General features: G+C 38.1%; 3 protein-coding genes across 3 annotated transcripts in view; 2 read left to right on the plus strand and 1 right to left on the minus strand.

Moving 5' to 3' along the window:
* On the plus strand, positions 414-4,421 carry LOC104741237 (uridine-cytidine kinase C-like). Its single transcript, XM_010462037.1, has 12 exons — positions 414-635; positions 1,021-1,369; positions 1,484-1,598; positions 1,802-1,997; positions 2,087-2,200; positions 2,313-2,486; positions 2,626-2,820; positions 2,993-3,115; positions 3,195-3,322; positions 3,406-3,520; positions 3,620-3,892; positions 3,984-4,421. The coding sequence occupies exons 2-12, from the start codon at positions 1,033-1,035 to the stop codon at positions 4,230-4,232; spliced, it is 2,019 nt and encodes a 672-aa protein (XP_010460339.1). The 5' UTR covers positions 414-635; positions 1,021-1,032; the 3' UTR covers positions 4,233-4,421.
* LOC104741238 lies at positions 4,738-6,950 on the minus strand. The gene is made up of 8 exons (XM_010462038.2): positions 6,551-6,950; positions 6,159-6,239; positions 6,003-6,062; positions 5,831-5,874; positions 5,598-5,640; positions 5,434-5,505; positions 5,240-5,341; positions 4,738-5,151 (listed from the first exon to the last, which is right to left on the minus strand). Exons 1-8 carry the CDS (start codon positions 6,887-6,889, stop codon positions 5,032-5,034), a joined length of 861 nt encoding a protein of 286 aa, XP_010460340.1. The 5' UTR covers positions 6,890-6,950; the 3' UTR covers positions 4,738-5,031.
* The window catches only part of LOC104741239 (importin-9-like), an 8,101-nt gene continuing 5,962 nt past the window's right edge, over positions 7,123-9,261 (plus strand). The window contains exons 1-9 of the mRNA XM_010462039.2: positions 7,123-7,429; positions 7,603-7,664; positions 7,791-7,883; positions 7,981-8,152; positions 8,281-8,396; positions 8,540-8,626; positions 8,728-8,844; positions 8,944-9,007; positions 9,094-9,236. Of these exons, the coding sequence (XP_010460341.1) occupies positions 7,312-7,429; positions 7,603-7,664; positions 7,791-7,883; positions 7,981-8,152; positions 8,281-8,396; positions 8,540-8,626; positions 8,728-8,844; positions 8,944-9,007; positions 9,094-9,236 (972 nt within the window). The 5' untranslated portion in view covers positions 7,123-7,311. The remainder of the gene's footprint in view (positions 7,430-7,602; positions 7,665-7,790; positions 7,884-7,980; positions 8,153-8,280; positions 8,397-8,539; positions 8,627-8,727; positions 8,845-8,943; positions 9,008-9,093; positions 9,237-9,261) is intronic.

The raw sequence follows: 9,261 nt of genomic DNA on the forward strand, positions 1-9,261 counted from the left end.
TTGACAATTTGACACCACATTGTTGTACAAATTCGTTATTTTCCGAACTCTGGTTCAACGGATTGATTATTATCGAAGATTAAAAAAAAAAAAATTTCAATTATCTATTCGTGATAATGGTGTAATACTAGTGTTTTATATTCTTAACCTTTTAAAAATATAAAAACACGGTAAAATTTAGAAATATATTGTTTAAAGTGCAATTAAACGGGAAAATAGATATAGAAAAAGGAAAAAACAACATGAATGATATAATATCAACAAATTTTTAGTTATATATTATTAAATTAAGATAAACACTAGAGAAATGTGAATCAATCTTGTGTTGTTAATAAAAAAAACAAAAATATATATAACGGAAAATAATTAAAAAGGAGAATCAAAAAAGTATTAAAATGTCTCTCTCTCTCTCTCTCTCTCTCTCTCTCTCTCACATTCATTCTCCCTATAATAAATTTTTTGGCTCTGAGAGATCTTTTTCTCGCAGATTCTTCTCTTTCAGAAATCTGAAAATAATCTCATCTGATTCTTCTGTGTTAAATTGAATTGAATTGGGGTTTTCTATCTTTAACTCAGCCATAGTGTGAGGAGAAGAGAGCCATCATCTCAACACACACAAACTCCGAGATATCGGCGTAAATTTTCGATTTTTGTTTTCTGGGTTGTCTTTGTGTGATCTCCCACCTCACCTCCACCTGCTTGCTCTATGAATGTTTTTGTTATCGAACAGTAATTTTTGGATTCGTTTCTAGCTTTCGCCTTGTTTTGGTTTATTTATACCCATTTGTATTCGCCGCATCTTTTATGATAGTTTTTGATAATTGTTTCCTCTACTATCACGAAAACGTTTGATTTGAGTGTTCTGCTTTTATCTAGTCTTGTTGACTCGTTCCATCAAGTGTACTGTTCCCTTTTAAAACGTTCCGTACCAATTCAGTCTTATGAATGTGTATGTGTGTTTTAGTGGCTTGGTTTCTAAATGCAAGTTTGTTTTTTTTTTTTTTTTATTAATTCTTGCAGGGTGTTCGTAAAATGGGTCAAGATAGCAATGGTATCGATATTCATCAGAAGAGACATGGTCTGTTGAAAGATCAAGTCCAGTTGGTTAAGAGAAGAGACTCTGTTCGTTATGAGATAGTTCCCATTCAAGATCGGTTGTCGTTTGAGAAGGGCTTCTTTGCGGTTATCCGTGCTTGCCAGTTGCTTTCTCAGAAGAATGATGGGATTATATTGGTTGGTGTTGCTGGACCTTCTGGTGCTGGAAAGACTGTTTTTACTGAGAAGATTCTCAATTTTCTCCCTAGTGTTGCTGTTATTTCAATGGACAACTATAATGACGCCAGTCGTATTGTTGATGGGAACTTTGACGGTAACCATTTTTTTTTTTATCATCTTGATATTTTTGTTTCATGAATGCTTATCAGGTGGAACGAAGTCCCATGATGTATCTCTATTCAGCTATTGCAATTGTTTTGAAACTTAGATCCTCGGTTAACGGACTACGACACATTGCTCAAGAATCTTGAAGATTTAAAGGAAGGGAAGCAGGTTGAGGTTCCCATTTATGATTTTAAGTCCAGCTCTCGTGTTGGATACAGGTAAATGGATGACGTGGTTGTACCACTTTCCATTTCTTGATACCATTTTTTTTACTTTTACCTAAATAGACAACCACTTGGTGTCCGTTGTCACAAAAGTTTGATAGTATTACATTCACATCACCAAGGTTAACCTTTGTGTTTTTGTTTTCGGTTACTCCACTGAAGAGACTGTTTTTAATGCGATGCTTTGATTTTGTTAGGACCCTTGATGTCCCAGCTTCTCGGATTGTGATTATTGAAGGAATCTATGCTTTGAGTGAAAAACTGCGACCTTTATTGGATCTTCGTGTGTCTGTGACTGGTGGAGTTCACTTTGACCTTGTTAAACGGGTTCTCCGTGATATACAACGTGCAGGCCAACAGCCAGAGGAGATTATCCATCAGATATCTGAAACGGTTTGTCCTTATTTTTTTTCCTGTAGCTATTATTGGTGTAGTATGTGGGCTGCTGATTGTTTATAGTAACAACTTCACTGTTTATGCAGGTATACCCAATGTACAAAGCTTTCATAGAGCCAGATCTCCAGACTGCTCAAATTAAGATCATCAATAAGTTCAACCCCTTCACTGGATTTCAGAGCCCGACATACATCTTGAAGGTTTGACGAATGACCTCTCTTATCTATTTTATAATTATAATCAATGCTTTGCAATCTTCAACTATTTTCTGCGTTTGGTAAACTGAAGTTCTTTTACTGTTACTTGTTGTAGTCAAGAAAGGATGTATCTGTTGATCAGATCAAGGCAGTACTTTCTGAAGGACATACAGAGACTAAGGAGGAGACCTATGATATATATCTCCTTCCTCCGGGTGAAGATCAAGAGACGTGCCAATCATATTTGAGGATGCGGAATAAAGATGGAAAGTACAGCCTTATGTTTGAGGTTTGTTCAGAGTTTTTTTTCTATGTTCTCATCAATATGACTTTTCAATATCTGCAAAAGCTGGCAATCCTGTGATTCTGTTAATGGTAAGATGCTTAATATCTGGTGCATAACTGTGGTGCTTGGTTTTGAAATCCAGGAATGGGTTACGGATACTCCTTTTGTCATATCACCAAGGATCACATTTGAAGTCAGTGTTCGCCTACTTGGTGGGCTTATGGCATTGGGATACACAATAGCAACTATACTTAAAAGGAACAGCCATGTATTTGCTACCGATAAGGTGTTTGTGAAAATCGATTGGCTTGAGCAATTGAATCGTCACTACATGCAGGTCTGTCTATCTGAACTCATTAACCACCATTTACTTGTAAATTGAATACATGTAAAAGGAATTGTATATAGTTCAATCATTTAGCCATATGATGACACTCTTGTGTTCCAGTTACTATGAAATTTCGTTATCCAACAATATGACTAGGTAATTCTAAATTTGTAATAATCAGGTGCAAGGTAAAGATAGACAACTTGTACAGAGTACTGCAGAGCAGCTAGGATTGGAAGGATCGTACATTCCACGCACCTATATTGAACAGATCCAACTGGAAAAACTAATAAACGAAGTAATGGTATGATTTTCTGCTTGGGTTTATGAACCTTGTTCTGATCACATGTTATTTGGGGTCCTGATTTAAATTCCCATTATAGGCGCTACCAGATGATTTGAAGAACAAGCTTAGCTTAGATGAGGATTTGGTGTCTAGTTCAAGCCCAAAGGAAGCACTCTTACGAGCGTCTGCAGATAGAGTAGCCATGAGAAATAAGAACCTCAAAAGGTACACTTCTTTTGAGGAGTGTATGAGAAAGCTTTGTTACTTCCAACCCATGTGTCCTTAGTTATGCCATTTATGATACACAGAGGCATGTCACACTCATATTCAACCCAAAGAGATAAGAATATGTCCAGGCTGGCTGGTTATTCTTCAAGCGATAGGAGGTACGAAGAGAGAAATCACGACTCACCAGCGAACGAGGTTCAAATTTGTTCTCTTTCATTCCCTCTTGGCAACTTTACAGTCTCCCTTTTAACCTAAAGGCGCACTTCTGGTTTTCAACTATTTCTACTTTTCTAGGGGTTTATGACTCAGCTTTCAGAACAAATATCATCTCTCAACGAGAGAATGGATGAGTTCACAAGTCGGATCGAAGAGCTAAATTCAAAGTTGAGCTGCAACAAAAACTCTCCAACTCAGCAGAGCTTGTCAATCCAAACTGAATTCTGCAATGGCTCAGCTCCTACTTCGCATTTCATTTCTGGTCTGGACAATGGCTGCTTGACAAATTCCATAATGCCCCATTCATCATCATCCTCTCAGTTAGCCAAGGATTCACCATTAATGGAAGAGGTAAGTAACCTCACGCAACTCTCGTTTATGAATTTGGATTTTGATTGCATTGCTTTGTAACGCTGAGCTGCTCTGTTTCTGGTGCAACCAGATATCGACCATATCACGTGGACAGCGGCAAGTGATGCATCAGTTGGATAATTTGTGCAGTCTGATGAGAGAAGGCTCAGCAGAAAGGTCACGCCTAGCAAGAACAGGGAGCAGCAATAGCAGAGGCAGATCAAGCAAAAGCTTTTTCTTGTCCAATGTCGAATCTAAGAGGCTCCCCCTCGCGTTAACCTTGGCTTTTTGCTACATAGGCATTGTAGTGATGAAGAGCTACATTAACAAGCGGCAATAACATCTATAGCCACTATGGGATCTTCTCTTTTTTTGTTCTTTTATTTTGGTATTTTTCTCACTGGAGGCGTTTTGTGAGCTTCCCTGATTTCTCTACGTGGACATTGAGGCCAGTTCTCTTCCTGCTAAACTAGTCGTTTGGAAGACATTCTCAATATAATTTATTCAATAAAGTTTAGTTTTTAGCTTAGCAGTCACTTCTTTGGATTCTCTTTCAAGTATCATCAAAAGACCTGGATGCAGTGTTACTCAGAGAAGGTTATAAGTACCAACTAAAAAGCAACTTTATAGACTGGTAGACGCATGTCACGCATCCAGTATTATTATTATACTCGTTCACAGGAAAAGCAAGAGTTGCTAAAATGAGACGTGTTTTGGCCTGTCCGCATAATATGTTCAACACCGGTTTAGATATACTAAATTGCTAACTAATATAAATATATAATACCAAGATTCAAAACTACCAAAGAAATCCAGTCTTCAAAGTGAAATTTGTAATGACAAAAGAATATAAGACTCATGAAAATTGATTTACCAAAAGAATGATACAATGCAACTACTTGATTTTACATTGGGCTGAATCATGGATGTTGTTTGTTTCATCATAGAAGAATAATGACTGATGAGCTGAGTCCATATGCCCTTTTTAACCATATTACACAGTATATGCATATAGACACCACCACCAACTTTATAAGTAAGTATTACATATGTTCCACCGGAATTGCTCTAACCATGTTTGGATTCTCCTATGGAGCTGCGAAAAAATAGGAGGAGCTGAGCAGAGAATCTGATCCCGATCATATAGCTTTGTCTAACCAAGCTGGTAATCTGAACGAGGATTTCATTCCGAGTCTTGTGAGGAAGATGGAGTATAGCAGATGCAGCAACAGCACAAAGAATCCACTGTTTAGCAACAGCTGTTGAGAATCAAAGAAAAGGGTTCTCAGCTTATTTTATTAATTTCCCCAGATAAACAGAGACAAGCGGGATAAAGAGATTGTGTACCACTGTCCCAAATATCATATAAATGAAGCTCATTGAAGGCATTATGTTCAGGCCCATGGCCGTGAAAGCATAAGAGAGAGCGGCGTGGATGTTAATTGTGATCTGCAACAACAGTGCAGTGGTCGTATTATTTTTCCAAGAGTTTCTTTGGGTGAAAAAGAGTGATAGCTTTTTGAGGGAAAGAGGTAGCTTACCACAGCGAGAATGTTTTCTCTTATTAAAAACGATGATGTCAGAACATAGCCTATGAGACCAAATGCTCGAACCTGCGTGGGAGGAAACACGATAATACAAGTAAACAGGGAGAGATAAGGACATGTCGATTGTACTGTGTAATCACAGGAAGCAGACATTTCACCATTGTGCACAAGAAAATCGAGAGACGCCAGCTTGCCCCCATCCTGAGAACAGAAGAAGATTACAAAAAAAATAAATAAACAACTGAACGAGTGCTAAGCTAAAGTAATATAGTTCCAGAACGTCAGTCATTTTCTTCAAGAGTCAAGACAGGAAATAGTAAGATGTATGTTTTTGATGGGGTGGACAACTAGAAACTGTACAAGATAGAGAGGAGTGTATGAATTCACATACCTCCACAAGGATCCTAGTGCAAGCCCAACAAGACCATGAGTAAGCTACAAGATAAATCTCCACAAGTTAAGCAATGATTAAGTTATAAAGGAAATAAGATTAAGGAGCAGGTTGAAGTATCAGAAGAAGAAGATAAAACTCTGCTTAGGAAACTAGCAAAGCGGAGGCTTACAAAGTAAGTTAATGCTTTGACCGGACCTGATAATATGAACAACAGCATTACAGTAGCAACCTGAGAAACAAACAAACAAACAAACAAAGACTTGAAGCACATATCCGCAAAGACTTTATTAATATTATGAAAGAAGAAGGTTCTTTACAAACAAACCATTGTCTTCCTGCCTCCTGCAATATTCCATCTTATCGAAGATATCACAATTGGCAGCGAGAAGAAACACCCGAAGTAGTTCTGCGCTCAAAGTGTAACTCAGAGTGTTACTTCTATCTAATGTTTATCACACTAATGAGTCTTACACATCTTTGTTTCCAAAGCCTACATTTTTTTTGCGATACCATGCAACAAAAAACTTACCTTTATCATATAGAATCCAAGTCAGAACCTCAACACTATATATCCTAACGAGAATTAGAGTCTAGAGAACATATGAACTAGAACCTCTGAGATTTTAAGCTGAACTTTATAGTAAAAGGAGATAGTGAACTAGAACACCTAATGGATTTTAGTAAAATTCGTCAAATTTGAAAATGGAGGGAACAAACCTCAATGGCGAGAGAATTGCTGAGAAAGTAAACGAGGCCTGTGACGGCAGCGAACATGGCACACTCCACTAATCTCAGCGTTTTCTGGTAAACCACTTCATCTCCCTCCTCCACGGCTTCTTCTTTTTTCCCATCCTCTTGAAAACCTGAAATCGAAGCACCGGAGACGCTCGAGATTGCGAAACAGCTTCGGTTAGAGATAGAAACTAGAGAGATTCTGGGTCTTTGTTGAGAGAGTGACAGAGAAGAAGACGAAGAAGAAGCAAAGGAGTGCGTAGGGGCAAAACGGTAAAATTGAGAAATGGTGGACTGGTATTGAATCGTTTTGAGGAGATTCATGGAGTCGACGAAGACGAAGCTCTCTTCTCTTCTCTTCTCTTCTCTTCTCTTCTCCGTCGTCTATCTCTCAACTCTTGAGATAACTGTTCGATTGAAATTATGCAAACCGGAATATACCAATTTAAACCGACGGTATTGATCCGGTTTGGTTAATGTTTCCTTTGGTTCTCTTTTTTTCTTTGGTTGCTTCTTTCTTCTTCAACCTCTCTCTCTTTCTCTCTATAAAGGTTTCGACATCAAACAAAATCTAAGGAAGAGGGGAACACCAAACTCCAGTTCTACTGTTTCTCCGACATCCTCCTACTACAGCAAAGGGACAAGCGGGAATTTGAAAACTCAGAGAAGCAAAATCCAATTTTTCAAACAGCTCAATTTTTTTTCTTCTTTTATACTTCTAATCCCAATCTACGATTGGAACAACAATGGTGGTCGACCAAGATCAGCAATGGCTGCTAGGTTGCTTATCAGCTAGTCTTGACCCTAACCAAAACGTTCGTTCTTTCGCTGAGACCTCGCTCAATCAGGCTTCTCTTCAACCAGGTTCGTTGCTTAAGTCTCGTTTCTTCTCTTTCTAGATTCTCCTCTATTTGAAACGTTTGGGTTTTCTTAAGTGAGCATATAATAACCTCCTCCTCGGTCCTGTTCTCCATGTCATGAGCTCTGATATATGAGCAAAAGAAGAAGCTCACCCATAAGATGTTTGTTTCTTGTAGGGTTTGGCAGTGCATTGTGCAGGGTTGCTGCTAACAAAGACCTCTCTGTGGGATTGCGTCAAATATCCTTTTTTCTTAACATTGATTTGTTTATCCCTTACTATCTCTCTGGAGCTTGTTGATTGATATAATGAAGAAATGCCCCTTTTTCTTTTTTTTGCTTGTCAAGTTCTTTAACCTACTGTTACCTAGCTGCTGTCCTGTTAAAGCAGTTCATTAAAAAACATTGGCGAGAGAATGAGGAGGCTTTTGAATATCCTCTTGTCTCAAGTGAGGAAAAGGTACTCTCACTATCCTCTTTTTTCATTGTTTGTTTGGATTTTTACTGCTGCCTTACTTTGCATATGTTTAGGAGATTCTTTTGCTTATGTTATTTAGGCTCTTATTCGAGGACAACTGTTGGGCTCACTTGATGACTTTCATCGGAAAATATGTACAGCTATTAGTATGGACATATCTTCAATTGCCACATATGATTGGCCAGAAGAGTGGCCTGAGCTAGTGCCTTTTCTCCTGAGGTTGATTAGCGATCCAAATAACATTAATGGAGGTATATATGCGTTCAGTTTTGTTGGCTCTAGAGACAAAATTCATTTTTTAATTACCCAATTTCTCTACTCTTTCGTCAGAATACTTACGAGGTTTCCTGAGGCTGAATTTATTTCCATTTTCTAACAGTTCATGGAGCTTTGAGGTGTTTGGCTCTTCTCTCTGGTGAATTGGATGACAAAGAGGTTCCTACGCTTGTACCTGTGTTGTTTCCTTGCTTGCATGCAGTCGTATCCTCTCCTCAGGTTTGGATCCTTATATTTATACGATAAGACTCATGTTGAATGACGTTTTTGGCATGTCAAGTCTCTTAAGTGAAAATATTAGTGACGGAGGCCTTTATGGAGCTCACTCCTTTGTATTATTAATTTTCGTTTGTATATTGTAGAGCTATGACAAGTATATTCGAGGAAAAGCCCTTTCAATTGTTTATTCATGTATATCTGTTCTTGGAGCAATGAGTGGTGTGTACAAGGTACTTTTTCCTTAGTAATTCTTTCTATACAAAAATCTTGAATGTGATTTGCTTCAGATACTTCCGTTACCAGTTTACATATATAATATGGTTATATTCAGACGGAAACTACTACTTTGGTGATGCCTGTGCTTAAGGTTTGGATGAATCAGTTTTCACTTATATTGGAACATCCTGTGCAACGTGAGGATCCTGATGATTGGACTTTAAGAATGGAGGTTCGTCCCTTCTTGTACTTGTCTTACTTTTGTTCTCATTAAACTCCCGGAATGTTTACAGGCCCCTGTCTTTGCGTTTATTTTGCCTCCTCTCATTAGGTCTTGAAGTGCTTGAATCAGTTTGTACAGAATTTCCCAGTTCTCATCGAAAGTGAATTGCTGGGTATGTTCTCGTGTGTGTCCCATGTATCTTGTTTATTCTTACATCTGCATCTGAAGCATTGTTATTGAAACATACTATTCGTGCAGCTATTATGAGGCCATTGTGGCACACATTTGAGTCATCTCTACAAGTCTATCTTCGATCGTCAATTGAAGGTGCTGAAGATTCATATGATGGAAGATATGATTCAGATGGTGAAGAGAAGAGTCTTGACACTTTTGTCATCCAGGTAACTTACCATTTTCAGTGATCAA

This window comes from Camelina sativa, chromosome 14, assembly GCF_000633955.1.
Source record: "Camelina sativa cultivar DH55 chromosome 14, Cs, whole genome shotgun sequence".
NCBI classification, from domain to species: domain Eukaryota; kingdom Viridiplantae; phylum Streptophyta; class Magnoliopsida; order Brassicales; family Brassicaceae; genus Camelina; species Camelina sativa.

Excerpts from the sequence above, each read along its gene's own strand:
- LOC104741237 (XM_010462037.1), top strand. The coding sequence starts at position 1,033 with ATGGGTCAAGATAGCAATGGTATCGATATTCATCAGAAGAGACATGGT. Across the intron at positions 2,201-2,312 it reads GCCCGACATACATCTTGAAG|TCAAGAAAGGATGTATCTGT; the intron begins GTTTGACGAATG and ends TACTTGTTGTAG. Across the intron at positions 3,893-3,983 it reads ATTCACCATTAATGGAAGAG|ATATCGACCATATCACGTGG; the intron begins GTAAGTAACCTC and ends TGGTGCAACCAG.
- LOC104741238 (XM_010462038.2), bottom strand. The coding sequence starts at position 6,889 with ATGAATCTCCTCAAAACGATTCAATACCAGTCCACCATTTCTCAATTT. Across the intron at positions 5,641-5,830 it reads GCACTAGGATCCTTGTGGAG|GATGGGGGCAAGCTGGCGTC; the intron begins GTATGTGAATTC and ends TTCTGTTCTCAG. Across the intron at positions 5,342-5,433 it reads GAGAAAACATTCTCGCTGTG|ATCACAATTAACATCCACGC; the intron begins GTAAGCTACCTC and ends CTGTTGTTGCAG.